Source organism: Pinus tabuliformis, chromosome X, assembly GCF_031772625.1.
Source record: "Pinus tabuliformis cultivar Carrire ecotype Pingquan chromosome X, CPIR1, whole genome shotgun sequence".
Classification (NCBI taxonomy): domain Eukaryota; kingdom Viridiplantae; phylum Streptophyta; class Pinopsida; order Pinales; family Pinaceae; genus Pinus; species Pinus tabuliformis.
The window spans coordinates 731501015-731520657 of NC_142308.1; the positions used below are offsets into that span (position 1 = coordinate 731501015).

The 19643-nt window shown below is 37.7% G+C and overlaps 1 protein-coding gene across 1 annotated transcript in view; it reads right to left on the reverse strand.

The window, feature by feature from the left end:
• Nucleotides 1-19643, reverse strand: part of LOC149142010 (meiotic recombination protein SPO11-1-like) — a 339417-nt gene that overhangs the window by 305413 nt on the left and 14361 nt on the right. The window contains exons 4-6 of the mRNA XM_089451380.1: nt 2232-2305; nt 1962-2063; nt 1422-1495 (exon numbers count right to left, since the gene is read on the reverse strand). Coding sequence (XP_089307506.1) covers nt 1422-1495; nt 1962-2063; nt 2232-2305 — 250 coding nt within the window. The remainder of the gene's footprint in view (nt 1-1421; nt 1496-1961; nt 2064-2231; nt 2306-19643) is intronic.

Sequence of the window (19643 nt, forward strand, 5' to 3'; positions counted from 1 at the left end):
GATATCTAGATTCTATATATCAGTCTAGACTCTATATATAAGGTATTGTCCAAATTACAATTGAAATGTCAAACGATGCCCTGGATGAGGGCCTACTCTTGCACTCAACAGAATACCTAAGAGACTCAAAGTTACAAAACAAATTAATGCAAAAAGGACCTAAACAGTACTATGCTGCTGGTTATAAGGCCTAAAATCTGCAGTTAATATAACTTTTCCTCAAGCCCTACTACACATGTCCGAGCCCTAAACACTTTACTTGAGTCTTGACTCTTCAGTGCAAATGATTATCCACAGTCAAGCATAAGTCCTGTAGTTCATTGTTAGTGGATGTCGAGTTCTTTGGAGCAGGTCTGTAATAAAATTCTGGGTGTGCAATTGAAAAGGAATCCCAACCGAATCACAAGGGAAAAAGGAAGAGAACAGATCTTAAGGATAAAAATTTAAAATAACCCTAGACTCAAGGTAAAACAACACCAACGGATCAAAAATACAATAAAGTTCTGAAATTATACTCAAAGAATTACCCAAACAAATTCCATTGGAAATTTGGAACACACAAAGGAATACAAATTGAAACCCTTACCTTGACACCTAGAGCTACTGTATATTTTTTTCACTGTTCTGATGATGATGATCCAGACTCCAGAGATTGGTCGAGATGATCTTGGCTCCTCTGGCAGTAGCTACTAACCAGTAGTAGTGTAGCTGTTAGCAGTGCTGCAGTAGTACTAGTATTGGAGTCTGGTCACCATCACAGTTTACTTTTGTTGTAGAGGCCATTTCTAGCCTCCTTGGTTATTTGTATTTTGTTTTGAGTCTTTGATCATGTATGACAGTTGACTATGTATTGCCATTGGGTACCATTTTGATATAATGGATTGGTTCATGAGCCTACTTTGATCATATGTTGTCTTCCATCTATATTATAATGCTGTGTGTTTGGACTTTGGAAACATGAATGAAAATCTTTAAAATTATGTTTAAAATATTTAAAATTATGTTTTTTTATAAAAAAAATAAATTTTTAATGTATTTTTTACAACGACCGAGTCATTGAAATCGACTAGGCCGAGTCATTACCGAGTCGGAGTCGGAGTCGGAGTCGATCCTCGGCCGAGTCGGAGTCCGAGTCGGAGTCGTAAAACATTGATACTTGTCTGCTGTTACAATGTTTAAAGCTTGTTCTCTATATGTTTGACGAAATTTCTGAATGTTCGCTGAATGTGTTTTTCTCAGTATGTGACAGAACTTGCATGACAATTGTATGTTACAAATTCACTAAGAAGAAGGTTAAAAATTTGAAGTTAAATTGTGCATTTTCATTCTGGTACATTACATATTCAAATCATTCATGTTACACATTACTCAATGCAAATCTCTTCATGGCTCTTGAGAGTCCAAAAAGCTTTCATACGCACCACATTTAGATTATGACGGCTACACTGGAAATAAATGCAGACATCATTAATTGCACGTGCTACTGTTGCCTGATCTGTTACATCACACTTGAGAGATCAGTAGGCATCAAAGATAAAACTGCTGAAGAACCTACCATTTCTTCATTAACAAGCCCCTCCAATTTAAGGATGAGCGAGTGTACAAGTATCATCAAATAAACATGCAACGTTAAATAGATATATTTCTGATTTTCAAATTCCTTAATCTAATCCCAACTTCTCATTTTCACATTAACATATCTGCCTCGGACACGGGCATGTATCCGTACTAATGATTACTGTGTTTATCCCTGAACCCTCTGGGTGTATGATACAGATAAAAAGATAAGCAAATTGACTGAGAGTTTCAACATAAAATGCCAAGTTATAACTTATTTCAGTTCCTCAAATGTACATCAGCAATTTAGCATTTTCCATTGATAGAAAACCAGAAAAATTAAGAAGGCATTATCAACATCTCAGGATGAATGAAGATGCCCATATAAAGTAGAATATACACACCAAGAAAAACTGCAGGATCTGTATAATAGACATCCCTCATAGAAGCATGTCTATTTTGTTGTAGCAACAGCTGAATGATTTGGAGTACTCTCAGCATCACAACTTGCATCATATCAAATTAGTAATAACGATGAGTACTTCAGTCTAAACTTCAAAAAGTCGAAAATGAACATAGAACAGGAAAAAATCCTGAATCATCTATAAACTAATAAACATGTGACATGCTGAGAGGTAAATTTGAGCAATAGTATTATTGGATAGCAAATATACCAAGCCTGCGAACTGCCCCCTTTGTTTCCACTGTGATATCTTCTTTACACTTTGTGATCTCAAGAGTGCAGGAACTGTTTTAAAAGAAATGATTAGTTAGCCTTCAGGGTAAGTAACTTCTACATATCTATATTTATGTTATACTCTAGTATTCTGATAACCATGCATGGAGCTTTCTATTAGTTCATAGCCTACCCAACCTTTGTCTGATTTCTCACCCTTGGGCTGCAAAAAACACATCTCTTTATGGATAGTTGTTCTTCAAACCTGTAGAACCTAGGGAAGATATGTGTCTGTCTTACAGTCCTATATAGATAATTATAATTGCATATTAGCACAGATAAGTACAGAAAGATGTAACAAACAGAACATTGGACGGTCTAGGAAATCCATCTTCATTCTTACCTAAGGATAATCCACAAAATCCTTCACTAAAAACCAAAAGAAGCAATATTCCTAGGTACAAAAGAAAGATACTGGAATATACTTTAATTCAATTTGCAGAATAGCATAGGCTACTTAAGGAAATCCACTGCCATGCCTTCCATTCACGGTTGTAAGACACTGCATGTGACTATCCTTTTTATTGCTTGCCAACTCCCCAAGAGCTATAACTTCCACAGCACTTGTAAGATGCAAAGCTCAAAGCTTTCTTAAAGCCTTACGGAAAACATTATTAGTCATGCATAAATTGCAATCCATAATAGCTTAAAACTATATGCTTAGAATTGGGAAAATGGGTACAGGTTTCAGAAACAACACTTAGGACATATCTAAATACAGATGTATGAGTAGGAAGGAAAGCATATATATGGGCAGGAATATTTGAAGCTTCATATTATATAAAACATTTCCTTTTTTTTCGAGAAATATGTCTTATAGAACCTCTTTGGCTAAGCTGCCAGGCTTTAAGGGGCATTTCAATGCTGTCGAAGTCACCCAAGACTTGCACCTGGCTTTATCCACACCTTGACCTGATTCTTGAACCCAGGTCTTTGTGTTAATACAAACCCAATCACCTTACTTCTTGCCACTATACCACACTCTCCTGGGCATTTCTTTAATTATTACTTTATTAAATCATTTTTGTACAGTTTCTAAGATGTGGGCCACTGTTATGTACCTGATAAATGATTATTAATACCAGTTAATATTAATTATAGTTTTGAATCCTTACCATTGAACTAATGGCTATAGTAATAATATATATTTCTTAATATATTGTATCTAGATAATTCCCCACATTTAACATATTTCTTATTAATTATAGACACCTTATGTCCCATTTGGTCATATGACTATAATTTATCCTCATTATGGTTGGTAACCAACAAATCCTAAGTTTTCTACATTAACTTAATGTCCACTTCAATTTTTGCATTCCCAAATTGCATAGTTTCATTAGATTCACTTTTTTTTTAAACAAATGCATACCACATTATGTAGGAATTTACAGGGTAAGTTCCTAAGACAGAACACCAAAAGACACCGCTCACAAACAGATCACAGATCAATACACCAGTATTCTTGACGTGGTTAAAACCCTCAAAGAGGGAAACAGTCCACGGCCTGAGCCAATGCGGCCACTTCAGGCAATTTATTAATAAAAGAATGAAAATTTACATAAGCTTCTCTCATGAACAGTTACCCTACAAATGACCCTCCATGCTCTTTAAATAGAGATCATGGACCAATCGGGTGTTAAGCCCCGGATCAAGTGTCGGTAATACCGACGAGAGAATAAACCGTCAGATGACTACATATCGTGACCGTCGGATTGTAAGTTACAAAAGTACATAGTAAAGAAACACACTTTACCTAACTCTACACTAGACCAAGTTATACTTAACTATTTCCTATGTGTCGAAATATCCTAACATCCCCCCTTAAGAACAACTTGGGATATGATTGAAGGATGTACAAATATGACACAATAGGAGAAGGAAGGAGGCATTAGAGCCTATCCCCCCTTAGTGACAACTTCCTGAACTCCAACCATAAATCGAAATTTAGTAAACTTCGCCTCTGTGAGAGCCTTTGTAAAGATGTTTGCAACTTGATCATCTGTTGAACAATATTGCACTTCAAGAATATGGTCATGAATGAGCTTTCTGATGAAGTGCATGTGCAGTTCAATGTGTTTGTTGCACTGATGTTGGACTGGATCTTTGCATAGTTGAATGGCACTTTGATTATCACACCAAAGTGTAGTCGGATGTTGCTGCTGAAAGCCAAACTCTGACAGGGTCTGACGAAGCCACAGGGCTTCCTTACTAGCTTCTACGGCACCACGATACTCTACTTCTGCTGAAGAAAGAGAAATGGCACTTTGTTTCTTGCCAGCCCATGTAATTGGTCCTGAACCAAGAGTGAACACATAACCTGCAGTAGACTCATGGTCACCAGCCCAATCGGAATTAGTGAAACCAACCAATAGAGGAGATGCTTCTGCACTGTAGTGAATCCCAAACTAAACTGTACCTCGAACATAACGAAGTATTCTTTTAGCTTCTTTCCAATGACTTTCATTTGGGTTTTTCATAAACCGAGCAATAAGGCCAATAGCAAAGGAAAGGTCAAGACGAGTATGGGTCAGATACAAAAGTTTTCCTACAAGTTGACAGTATAAGGTAGCATCAACTTCAGGGGAAGTACAAGTGACTGAAAGTTTGGCTCCAGACTGAAAGGGAGAAGGGGCTGGCTTATAGTCTTCCATGTGAAAGTGGCGTAGAAGATCACAGGCATACTTGGACTGGGAAAGGGAAATACCTTCCTTGGATTGCAAGACTTGAAGACCAAGAAAATAATGCAAGTGTCCTAAGTCTGTGATTTCAAACTTCTTTTTAAGGTTGGACTTCACATTGTTTATAAGGTTGGGATCACTACTAGTAAGGATAAGATCATCAACATAAAGAACAAGAATGATAAGAGACTTGCCCACTTTCTTGGTGTAGACAGTATTGTCAGAATGACACCTAGAAAAGTCAGTTTCTAAAAGAAAGCTATCCGTTTTGGCATACCAAGCCCAAGGGGCTTGCTTGAGACCATAAAGGGATTTCTTAAGCCGATATACAAGGCTGGAATCTGTTTGTATAAAGCCAGTAGGTTGTTCCATATAGATTTCTTCATGCAAGTCCCCATGCAAGAAGGCAGATTTAACATCCATCTGATGGACTTCCCATTTGAAAGAGGTAGCAAGGGAAAGAACAAGGCGGATAAAGTTCATTTTGGCAACAGGGGAGAAGGTTTCAGTATAGTCAATGCCTTCAACTTGTGAAAAACCCTTAGCAACAAGACAAGCTTTATGTTTATCAACTTTTCCATCTGGTCCATACTTGGTTCTGTAAACCCATTTGCATCTAACAAGTTTTCGTCCCTTTGGAAGAGGAAAAAGATCCCATGTATCATTTGCCAATAATGAACGATATTCTTCATTCATAGTTGCGTCCCAATCTGGATGGCCTAAAGCTTCTGCAAAGGTGTCAAGATCATAATTCACTGAAGCTTGAGCCAGTAAAGAAGAGACTCTATTGAACTGAGAACGTGCACGTCGCTGATCTGTAGGATCACCGACAAGAGCACCTGCTGCATCCTGAGTAGCGCGGACCCATTTTGGAAGCTGAGGAGCTGAAGGAGGATCCTGAGAAGGTGGGGGAGGATTGTCATCCTCGATGTCATCATCTGAAGAAGAAATATTTTCAGAAGTAGAAGGGATAGAGAGAGGTGGCACATCCATTGAACTAGGCTCGTAGGCCGATATATTTTCAGCAAACTTTACATCTCTTCTAATGATAACATTTTTGGAGTTAAGTGGAATAAGTCTATATCCTTTGTCATCTTCAGAATATCCAACAAAAATACATTTTTCACTCTTAGGTTCTAAAGCTTTATGTTTCTAATTTGGAATATGGGCCCATGCTTCACTTCCAAAAACACGAAAGTGACTTACATCTGGTTTAATTGAGCTCCATGCTTCTTCTGGAGTGATATTCTTTAAAACCTTAGTAGGAGTGAGATTTAATATGTAATTTGCACAGTTAATTGCTTCTGCCCAAAAATTAAGACTAAGTCCTTTAGATTGAAGCATACAATTAGCCATTTCCTTTAAGGTGCGATTCTTCCTTTCAGCTACACCATTTTGTTGTGGAGTATATGGAACAGTATGTTGCATTTGAATTCCATTCTCAGTGCAAAAGTTGATGAATTTGTTGTTAACATATTCTCCACCATTATCAGATCTTAGCTTAAGAATTTGATGTCCAGATTGTTTTTCAACAAAGGCCTTAAAGGCCAAGAACATGTTAAATACTTCACTCTTGAGTTTTAAGAAGTATACCCAAGTGCGTCTGGAGAAATCATCAATGAAAGTTAAGAAATACTTGTAGCCAGAGAATGAAACAACTGGAAGTGGACCACATAAATCACTATGCACAAGTTGTAAAGGGGCTAAGGCGTGCCAAGAGGCACGTTTTTCAAAACTATCCCAATGATGCTTTCCGAGTACACATCTAGAACAAACACCATCTTTGCAAGATACCATTGGAAGACCTGTCACCATATTTTCTTTACATAGATTCTAAAAGGAACGATAGTTTAAGTGACCAAATCGCCCATGCCAAAGTTTGCTCACTTCATCATTATGAGCAACAAATATCGAGGGAAGATTTGATGATCCAAAGTTGTTAAACTTATACAACCTTGTAGAATCATCAGCAATGCCAATAGCTAAAATCTGTCTAGGATCTCTTAGGTCCTTAATTACAACATCGTGAGGTGAAAATTCAACGATTTTACCTTCACCTGAATGAGTTATTTGATATACAGATAGAAGGCTGCAGGGTAAGGTTGGAACACATAATACATCATTAAATAGACCATTGTCTAGATGAACAGTTCCAGTCCCTACAACACTAAGAGATCTATCATCACCAACATATATATTTTTGGTGTTACAATCATTTAAAGAAGAAAACATGGCTTTGTTTTTTGCCATGTGATAAGAAGCTCCAGAATCAATGAGCCACTCATGAGGATGAGAAGAAGAAGATACATTTAGTGCATAACCAAACCGAGATGCTTGACAACCACATGCAGAAAGTGTTATTCCTGAAGATGAAGTTGAAGTTGAAGAGTGCTCCAAATGGATGTTATGCTTCTTCATTGCTGCTTCCAAGGCTTCCATCTTCTTAAAGCATTTGGATTCTAAGTGGCCATCTCGATTACAAAAGTGGCAATGTCTATCAGTCTTCTTCCCTTTGTTTTTATTTGCCTTGTCATTTTGTTGAAATGATTTTTCATTTTGAGACTGAAATTGCTTAGGACCCTTGTTTGGTTTAGGACCATTCTTTTTAGGATATTGCTTCTTAGGATTCTTTGAATTTGGTTGCTGCTAGGCAGCTAAAGCTTTCTTAGAAGACTTTCCAGGATTAAGAAGACCAAGATATAAGAGCTTTTCTTGTTCTCTTATTAAAGAATCACAAAAGGCATCAAAAGAGGGGGACTTGTAGTCTTGTCCTTGAGAAATAAAGGCTTCTCTAGTAGAATGGAAGGTGGAAACAAACACAGAGTAGGCTGGTCCCAACTTAGCAAGAATGGAATAGATAAGGCTACCATCTTCTTTCTTAACCTTAACACCTTCCAAGAGAAGTCTAAGGGTCTTGAACTTGGACAAAATATCTTCAATGGAAGAAAAATTATTGGGGACAAATGTAAGCAACTCATTTTCGAGTTGATAGGCTCTAATTCCATTTTTAATTCCAAAAATTTTAGTGAGTTATTTCGTTGCTTCATTAGAAGTATCAAGTTCTGCGATATGGAATCTAAGGTCTGAAGAAATAGACATCCCTATCAACCCACGTGCCTGATCTTGCATATTTTCCCATTTGGCTGCCTTATCTTCATCTTGAGATTTGGTTTCTTGGCTTGAGGCTATTCTGTAAAGACCTTTACTTCTAAGTAAATCCACAATGTAGGACCACCATTGGAAGTAGTTGGTGTTGTCAAGAATAACTTGGCATGGACTTTCCATTTTAATAGAAACTGAAGCTATAGATGCTGAAACTAAGTGTTCCAATGGAAAGATCTCGAAAAATTAGGCTGATTCAAAAAAACGGCTTCTGGATGAAGAAGTTATGGCTTTTTGAAGAAAAGTTGTTGAAGATGCCGACGAAGTATGTGAATGTGCGGAAATGAATGATAATGTTATATTTAAAAAAAAAAAAATCCCCCCCCCTTTCTAAACTTAATCTAATTAGCTCACTTTAAAAAAAAATAATGTGACTCACTTTTATAAATAAGTGAAAGTCACTTTTACAATGGTACTTTATGAGCTACCCACTAAATTGTAACTTAAATAAAAGATAAAGAGACTTTAGAATTATAAGTGACTCACTTTTTATAATGGGTGAGAACACTTTTACATAAAGTAACTTTAAAACATAAGTTACATGTGCTTTTTGAAAAAGTAACTCAACAAAAAGAAAGACTTGAACTCAAGACTTCTATTCTCATAAAGTAACTTTGGACCAAGTGAGCTAGTTTAAAAGGTTAGTAATTTTTGGAAAAGAGGAAGGGGTTTTTTTTTTTAGTCACTGAAGCTTTGGGGTGCGTGCTTACTTGAAAAAGCTTTTTTTTGCCTACAAAACAAAAACCACAAAACCCAACACGGACATACCAAAAAAAACAAACCTTACAGCTTGAAGTTAGCTTTAACCGGAAACTAAATATTTTCCTCAATGTTTCTGATTTTCTGAGATCACACTAAGGCGCAGCGGAAAAGAGCATACGCATGAGAAAAATCCTTCCTTTCTGTTTCTGATTTGCCTAGATCGCACAGAGTCGCGAGGCAAAGAGCATACGCAGAATGAAAGGTATAGATCTGGTAATAAAAAACAGAGAGCTAAATAAACCGAAATAAACAAAGAGATGAATAGCTAGAACTGCAAATAAAGATTGTATACCTCCAGATCTTTAAAATGATGTAGCTAGGGCTACCGGAAACCTTTTCGCGTGAAACGAAAGGGGTTCCTCACTGGAACAGATGCTCCTAACACAATAGAGTAGTCCTCTCGGCCCGAAAGCAGTCAGAAACAGTAGATCTAGGAAACGACAGTCGGATGCAGTTGTATCGGCTTCAGATTTGGATCACCAACGGATGCGGCCCTCAAATAGCTCTGATACCATGTAGGAATTTACAGGGTAAGTTCCTCAGACAGAACACCAAAGGACACTGCTCACAAACAGATCACAGATCAATACACCAGTGTTCTTGATGTGGTTAAAACCCTCAAAGAGGGAAACAGTCCACGGCCTGAGCCAACGCGACCACTTCAGGTAATTTACTAATAAAAGAATGAAAATTTACATAAGCTTCTCTCATAAATGGTTATCCTACAAATGACCCTCCATGCTCTTTAAATAGAGATCATGGACCAAATCGGGTGTTAAGCCACGGATCAAGTGTCAGTAATACCGAGGAGAGAATGAACCGTCCGATCACTACATATCGTGATCGTCGGATTGTAAGTTACAAAAGTACATAGTAAAGAAACACACTTTACTTGACTCTACACTAGACCAAGTTATACTTAATTATTTCCTGTGTCGGAATATCCTAACACATTATAGTAGTGTTTAGGATAAAATACCTCATACATTCTTATATCGTCAACCAAATTAGAGGGATGCTCATTTCTCCTCTCTAGATTAGCAAGGAAGTTGAGCATGTCTGCTTTGGTTACAACTTCAAGATAGTCAATGTCTTTATGAAAAATCCATATCCTAGTGGCAAACTGAATTGCTAAGTCCAATATGAGCCCAACAAGTTACCCTATGTAATTTCTCCATTAACAATGCCTTGATATCACCTTCTCCATTAGAAGAATATGTCTTTTAATCTTATTGTATCTGTCATGTCCCCATTTTTATTCTTCTTCATAGTACAACCAGGGTGGATTTCCAGGGCAGGGGATGGCCAAGTCAGTGGAGAAAGATGCTACCCGGATGCAAAGGAAAGGCTTCTCCTCAATGTTTTGTGCTAACCCTGGAAATTCTGCAACTACTGGCTGGAAGAAACCCCTGTTTGAGCCTCCAAAAGTGCTCATAAAATTCTGCCAAATTAATCTTGATCTCTCCACCAAAAACCCAGAAAGGGTTTGGCATATCTCCAAGCCAAAGTCGAACCCACAAAATGGTGCAAATTCCTCAAGGAACTAGCAATTCGCCTTGATATAAGAATTAGGATTTCAAGCTCGAATATCGCCTTAAAAATTCTATAAAATTAGTCAGAGACTCCTCTCAATAAACCCACAAAAACCCAGAAAAGGTTTGGGTTGAATCCACCTACCCTCGGTGACCCCCAATAAGTGCAAATTGCCCAATTTGGCCAAAAAACACCCCACAAAATTGATACTGTTAAATTAAGCCCAAATCCACGACTGGTGGTTCCACAGATTGACCACGTTGGAGCATACTAGAGTGACTGTTGATGATGAGTTCACCGGGAGGGTGTTGGAGCGGTTTGAGAGGAAGGATCCAGAGGAGTATTTTGGGGAGATGACTAAGCTCAGGCAGACCGGGAGTGCAGAAACCTACATCTCAGAGTTTTTGCGTTTGTCAGTGATGGTCCCAAACTTGTCAGAGTCTAGGAGGATTTTCATGTTTATCGATGGGCTAGCAGAGCCATTGCGTGGGTTGGTGAGGTCCAACAGGCCCACTACATTGCAGGATGTCGTAGGGAGAGCCTGAGACCTACAGGATGCCCTACCCAGGACAAGGGCACCATTTCCCCCTAGACAGGGCTTCCAGTAGAAGGGGAAGGACAACAGGGCCCCACCACCGAGGGCCAATCAAGGGCGTGCACAGCTGGATGATGAGACCAGAAGAGACCTCAGGCAGAGGAAGTTGTGCTTCACTTGTCAGGAGCCATGGGCACCAGGCCACAGGTGTGCAGCGGGCAAGGCTCACTATATAGAGGTCTTCTCTGACAGTGATGCAGAGGAGGAGACTTATTTTGAGATGTCGGGAGAGGACAGCGCAGCACCACCAAGAGGAGGAGGAGGACCACCACCACCACCAGGGGGAGTTTCTTTCGCACCTACTGGAGGGGTACTTGCATCGCTGCGAGGGGTACCCAAATTTTTTACTATGAGGATCCGAGGCACTGTTCAGGGGCAGCGTGTCTCAGTACTGGTGGACAGTGGGGCTACCCACAACTTCATTGATGCGCAGTTGGTTCAGAGGAGGGGCATCACAACTGAGGAGTTCGAGGGATTCTCAGTTCTTGTGCCTGGGGATAGGACCATGTAGTGCACCCGCTATGTGCCAACTTTGATAATGACCATGGGGAATTACTCCATGACAAATCATTTCTTTGTGGTGTGTTGTCGCGCAGATTGACACGACAACGCTCAGACCGGGGATTGTCACTCTGATCCCCGATCCCTCCGTTTAAGCCTGTCTCCCGCGGCTAAGGGGGGTAGTCCCTATGAGATGATGAGACCAACTGTTGATCAGTTGGTTGGGAGACACGAGACACGATCAAGATAAGCACTAAAATGATTTGATCAATTGAGCAGACCAGTGCCTTAAAAGATTGTTATTAAAATGATTACTTGTTAAATGAGATAAAAACATAAACCGTGAACAGCAATCATTTGTCATCAGCTAAATCACATGACCAAAACGATATCCGGCAACTGAAAGTTTTAAAGAGATGAATGCTTTAAACCACCACGAGTCATAAACCATTAACTAGATATCATATTCGTATCTCGACTTGAAAATTTTAGATATCAGCATGAAAGATATAACGTGAAAGCAACTGAACCTGGCAAAAATAATTTTCCACAAAAAATTTTATTTTTCAAATTTTTTTTTTTTTTTAAAATGAAAAATCTAAAAAGAATCTAAAACTAAACTATATTAAAAAATAAAACTAAGCCTAAAATTAAAACGTAAACATTTTTATTTTTATGAATCTATATCTAATAAAATGAGACTCTTTAAGAAAAAGAATTAAAATCTAAATAAAATATATCCTAAATTTACAATCTACATTAAAAATAAAAAAGGGAAAATCACATTTCATTTTTTCTTTTTATTTTAATCCTTTGTAAAACAAACAAAAGGAAAAGTCTACGCTAAACACCAAAAGGTCGCAGTTTTAAATGAAGAACTGATAAACTAAAACGTAAATCAAATTAACGAAACCCTAATCCTAAATCTAATTACCATCTACGCTAACTCTGATCATGCAAAACGAATTACGTGACAAAAAAAATAAAAAACGAAATGCCTACGTTAAATTCACCTGAGTGTGAACACGTTGAAGACCACTTCGAATTTTACCTGGCCCGAAAGACTGAGCACACGCAGAGAAACAGTTTGACGAAGGATGGCAGAACGTGAATCGATTTTACCTGCGATAGCTTGCGTTGCCTGATTAACCCACGCAGCAAATGAAACTTGATGTCGTGCGTAAATAAGAATTATACATCGGCGGACGCAGGAGCTGCTATTTTTCTGTGTGAAGGAAGGGCAGGCACGGTTCCATTCAGTTAACAAAGGATTTTCATCAGCGATTGCATAATCGTTTCAGATTTTACGCTGAGGACCGAGCAATGCCTTTTGGATAGGTTGTGTAAATCAAATTTCAAGCAGATGCATATGCTGAGTGAACCACGCCTTAGAAACATTTCCTGACTTTCAAATCGATTCAGGGAAATACGCAAAAATTGTGATCTGGCCCAGAAACGAAAATGACAAAAACCTTGGGCTGTGAAGCATAAAACTGGTATCCACTACGAATATTGATTTGCTTATCGAGATACTGGAGCAGAATATTTTCACGCCGGCAGTTTTACTTTACACACAGGCATACGCTCCTTGAAATGGAACAAACTGTCATTGATTCATCATAAATATACTGGATTGGCGTTTATCATTTACAGGTGCAGTGGGCAAGGAGATTGACGGCGGTCCTGCAATTGCAAGAAGACAAAACCCTTAAGAAAACTGCAAAAAAATTGAAACCCTAGATTAATTCACAGATTTGGCCCCTTAACAGCCAGATTCAGCAATAAGAACAAAAATATTTTAATGAATAAAAATTTAAGGTTTTCACTGTGAAGAACTTCTAAAAATCTCTCATGCAACTTAGAAAAATAAACTGAATGATAGACCCAGGATCAAATCCAACTGGGCTCAGCAAAAAATGCTTGCGGGAGTTGGATGGTTCAGCCGAGAACTTCCCCAAACGCTCACAAATTTCCTTCAGAAAGGGTTTTCTGCACAGCTCAAAACAACCATCAGTAAAGAGGGCAAAAATGCTACTAGATCTCAGGAAGTAATGGAGATACCTGTCATTACTTCAGAAACCCTAACAACACTCAAACCCTAGCAAGTGAACAAGATACCTGTGCTCACAATACTCTACAAAAAGCTATTATTAACGGCTGAAAATAACATATGCAGAAAATTAAACAATCTCACAGCATTTCAAGAGAGTAACACCAACAAGATATGAACCCCAAAGTCTTCTTTTATTAACCAGAAAAAGATTTACAAGAGAGCTTCTGCAGTCTTAGACTCACAGATCTTCCAATGATCTGAACTGACCCCTAGCACCCTACTTAAAGGAAATGACTCCAACGGCTAGTTCGAGTGATCCATGCTGAAATGATCTCGACCGTTGATGAGGATCAAGACATCTCTTGATCTCATCCGTCGATTTATTAAAAAATAATATTTTGCATGCATTCACTTAAAATATTATTATTTTATTAGTTAGGGTTTTTGCTCTATTTTTTATTTTTTTATTATTATTTATTTTTTATTTTTTTTATTTTTTTTTTTTTAATTTTTTATTATTTTTTTATTTTTTTATTCATTTTTTGATTTCTTAATTCATTTTAAAATGGATCATCAAACTAAGCCTTCGGAAACATCACCTAGGACCTAGGACTTAGGACTCATGAGGGGATTTGAAACATTTTCAACCCTCAAGGCACATTTCATGATGACTTTTTACAATTTACATCTCAAGGGGACAAACCCACTTAATACAGACCCTCACAAATCACCCAGTTCTGTGACACAACTATAATCTAGCAGATCAACACACTAGGATTCTCTTAAAGTTCTAATGACAAAATCCATCCCGGCTTTGGGGTCAGGTTTGAAGGAAAACTCTGCCGATCCATGGATCGGTGAGACGAAAAACCTTCCGGGACGTAGATTACCACTAGAAAGTTAGGTCCACCTAGGCAATTCACATACACGACTCATGTCTGCTAAGATTATTTACAATTCATACATGCAGACTGGGTTTACAACCAAAATGATCAAGTTGCTGATGATGGCAGGATGGCACGGACATGTCGATCAGGTGCTGCCCCTTTTTGCCAAGAAAAGGGGGGGGGTACTGCATGGGTAGTTGACCAGTAGAGGTCAACATCTGGCTCTACTTGGGGACACGTTGCTGCTTGCAGGAATGTGAGAATCCAGAATCTGCATTCATACAACACAAAAATAAGTAGCGTCCATCCAAAAATCATCATATACATTAAGCACCAGGAAAGATAAAAGCTCTTCATTTATTAACTATCTAAAGCAGAAATAAGAATGCGGAAAAAAAAACAAGGAGTAGGGTCAGAAATACGATACAAAGGATGCCCCATGGCATCAGATGTGTTCAATATAGTGCATACTGAGCATTTGCCTGCTTTCAGGCAAATCTGTCGGCTGCTTGTCGGATGTGCCATGTCCAATTTTGCACATGGTAGGACTTTTTCCTATCCGAAAATCAAGCTGCTCACGGCCGTCTGATGCATGAAATCCTCTTCTCATTCTCTTTCTCTTGCGCTTTTTCTTTCTAGCAGGTTGAATTACTGATGATATGGAACTTTCTGTTTCAAAACAATCAGATGAAGTATGTGTGATATGTCTTTCTTTATCCTGCATCTGATCTTTATCATTCTTAAGTCTATCTTCAATCAACTATCTTTCAACTGAACTAATAACCTCCTCATAATAAGATGGAGCTTGTTGCAACAAATGAGAAGGCTCCTGATCTATTGATGTCATCTGGTTTCTTTCATCTTCCAATTGCTGAAACTTTTGAACCTGTATTCTAATGGCATCCATCTGTCTAGAGTGTTCAACCTTTATAGCACTAATTTGTCTGGCATGATGTTCTTCCATGTCTTTTATTACTTTAACATTTTCTTCCTTTATGTTCATCAAGCAATGTTGTATAGAGTTTATTTCTTCTTTATGATTTGCTTGCATGGTGGCCAACTGATGATCCATAATTAATAACTTGTTTTGCATAGAATCAATTTCCCTATCATGATCAACTTTCATGGTCGACATTTTGCTTTGCATGAATCTAATTTCTGTTTCATGATTAGTCTTCATGGCCTCAATTTCTTTAGCATGCTGATTTTGCATAATCTCTATCTCTCTATTACGTTTTTCAAGGTGGGTGCACAAAGTTTTCACGTCATTGACATAATTAGTTTGATTAGCCTCCATATTTTTTACCAGCATCATTAGTTCTTGTATAATTTGTTTTTGCTCTTCCTTTTCATTGTCATTTGTCCCTGATTTTTCACTATCATGAACTTGGTCTGCGATATTTCCGGTGGATGACACATTCTGATCTTGAAAGCTTTCTTCAACAACTGGATTTTTTATAAGATTACTTTCTTTCGTTTGCACAATTTTAGAGGTAGAAGGCAAGCTGTTTGGACTATCATATCTATCTTTAAAAGCATTGAGAATGTCTTGTAAAGAAGTGAAAAAATCATTAGGAAAATTATTAAACCAATTCAAGGCATCACCCTCTAAAGAATGGACAAATAGACGCATCTTGAAATCTTCATAATTATATTGAGGAAGTCTACAATATATGATCATTACACAAGTAAACCTGTTTAAATGCTTTCTAACAGCGACCGAATCACCACCCGAGAACTTAAATAATTTAGAAATGGCCTCTTTCGGAAGATCATGGAGATTATCAGTAAAATGACATGGTTTAAATGAATAATCCATGATGAACAATAAGGGATCAACTGGATGATAGAAAGAGATTTCTGCTCAAGAAAATTAAGAGATGAAAGAAGTGGATTCGCCACTTGAACAATGAATCTGATTCTAGGATCCAAAAAGTAACCACAAGCAGAGATGAGGAAAGCTTCTTGTTTGGGAAAAATGAGAAAGTGGAGTCGCCACCCAAACAAGAAACAAACCGAGAGATGCTACCGATATGGCGAAAAATAAGGCAATAAAAGATCCAAATGATAACCCAAAAGGTTGAATTTGCCAGCTCAAAATGAGAGATGAGAAAGATGAGAAGGTGAATGTCAATGAAACTTCCCCGAACAGAAAAACTCTATCCCCGGCAACGGCGCCAAAAAATGTTGTCGCGCAGATTGACACGACAACGCTCAGACCGGGGGCTGTCACTCTGATCTCCGATCCCTCCGTTTAAGCCTGTCTCCCGCGGCTAAGGGGGGTAGTCCCTGTGAGATGATGAGACCAACTGTCGATCAGTTGGTTGGGAGACACGAGACACGATCAAGATAAGCACTAAAATGATTTGATCAATTGAGCAGACCAGTGCCTTAAAAGATTGTTATTAAAATGATTACTTGTTAAATGAGATAAAAACATAAACCGTGAACAGCAATCATTTGTCATCAGCTAAATCACATGACCAAAACGATATCCGGCAACTGAAAGTTTTAAAGAGATGAATGCTTTAAACCACCACGAGTCATAAACCATTAACCAGATATCATATTCGTATCTCGACTTGAAAATTTTAGATCTCAGCATGAAAGATATAACGTGAAAGCAACTGAACCTGGCAAAAATAATTTTCCAAAAAAAAAAATTATTTTTCAAAATTTTTTTTTTATTTTTTTTTTAAATGAAAAATCTAAAAAGAATCTAAAACTAAACTATATTAAAAAATAAAACTAAGCCTAAAATTAAAACGTAAACATTTTTATTTTTATGAATCTATATCTAATAAAATGAGACTCTTTAAGAAAAAGAATTAAAATCTAAATAAAATATATCCTAAATTTACAATCTACATTAAAAATAAAAAAGGGAAAATCGCATTTCATTTTTTCTTTTTATTTTAATCCTTTGTAAAACAAACAAAAGGAAAAGTCTACGCTAAACACCAAAAGGTCGCAGTTTTAAATGAAGAACTGATAAACTAAAACGTAAATCAAATTAACGAAACCCTAATCCTAAATCTAATTACCATCTACGCTAACTCTGATCGTGCAAAACGAATTACGTGACAAAAAAAATAAAAAACGAAATGCCTGCGTTAAATTCACCTGAGTGTGAACACGTTGAAGACCGCTTCGAATTTTACCTAGCCCGAAAGACTGAGCACACGCAGAGAAACAGTTTGACGAAGGATGGCAGAACGTGAATCGATTTTACCTGCGATAGCTTGCGTTGCCTGATTAACCCACGCAGCAAATGAAACTTGATGTCGTGCGTAAATAAGAATTATACATCGGCGGACGCAGGAGCTGCTATTTTTCTGTGTGAAGGAAGGGCAGGCACGGTTCCGTTCAGTTAACAAAGGATTTTCATCAGCGATTGCATAATCATTTCAGATTTTACGCTGAGGACCGAGCAACGCCTTTTGGATAGGTTGTGTAAATCAAATTTCAAGCAGATGCATATGCTAAGCGAACCACGCCTTAGAAACATTTCCTGACTTTCAAATCGATTCAGGGAAATACGCAAAAATTGTGATCTGGCCCAGAAACGAAAATGACAAAAACCTTGGGCTGTGAAGCATAAAACTGGTATCCACTACGAATATTGATTTGCTTATCGAGATACTGGAGCAGAATATTTTCACGCCGGCAGTTTTACTTTACACACAGGCATACGCTCCTTGAAATGGATCCAGAACAAACTGTCATTGATTCATCATAAATATACCGGATTGGCGTTTATCATTTACAGGTGCAGTGGGCAAGGAGATTGACGGCGGTCCTGCAATTGCAAGAAGACAAAACCCTTAAGAAAACTGCAAAAAAATTGAAACCCTAGATTAATTTACAGATTTGGCCCCTTAACAGCCAGATTCAGCAATAAGAACAGAAATATTTTAATGAATAAAAATTTAAGGTTTTCACTGTGAAGAACTTCAGAAAATCTCTCATGCAACTTAGAAAAATAAACTGAATGATAGACCCAGGATCAAATCCAACTGGGCTCAGCAAAAAATGCTTGCGGGAGTTGGCTGGTTCAGCCGAGAACTTCCCCAAACGCCCACAAATTTCCTTCAGAAAGGGTTTTCTGCACAGCTCAAAACAACCATCAGTAAAGAGGGCAAAAATGCTGCTAGATCTCAGGAAGTAATGGAGATACCTGCCATTACTTCAGAAACCCTAACAACACTCAAACCCTAGCAAGTGAACAAGATACCTATGCTCACAATACTCTACAAAAAGCTATTATTAACGGCTGAAAATAACATATGCAGAAAATTAAACAATCTCACAGCATTTCAAGAGAGTAACACCAACAAGATATGGACCCCAAAGTCTTCTTTTATTAACCAGAAAAAGATTTACAAGAGAGCTTCTGCAGTCTTAGACTCACAGATCTTCCAATGATCTGAACTGACCCCTAGCACCCTACTTAAAGGAAATGACTCCAACGGCTAGTTCGAGTGATCCATGCTGAAATGATCTCGACCGTTGATGAGGATCAAGACATCTCTTGATCTCATCCGTCGATTTATTAAAAAATAATATTTTGCATGCATTCACTTAAAATATTATTATTTTATTAGTTAGGGTTTTTGCTCTATTTTTTAATTTTTTATTATTTTTTATTTATTTATTTATTTTTTTATTTTTTTTTTTAATTTTTTATTATTTTTATTATTTTTTTATTTTTTTATTCATTTTTTGATTTCTTAATTCATTTTAAAATGGATCATCGAACTAAGCCTTCGGAAACATCACCTAGGACCTAGGACTTAGGACTCATGAGGGGATTTGAAACATTTTCAACCCTCAAGACACATTTCATGATGACTTTTTACAATTTACATCTCAAGGGGACAAACCCACTTAATACAGACCCTCACAAATCACCCAGTTCTGTGACACAACTATAATCTAGCAGATCAACACACTAGGATTCTCTTAAAGTTCTAATGACAAAATCCATCCCGGCTTTGGGGTCAGGTTTGAAGGAAAACTCTGCCGACCCATGGATCGGTGAGACGAAAAACCTTCCGGGACGTAGATTACCACTAGAAAGTTAGGTCCACCTAGGCAATTCACATACACGACTCATGTCTGCTAAGATTATTTACAATTCATACATGCAGACTGGATTTACAACCAAAATGATCAA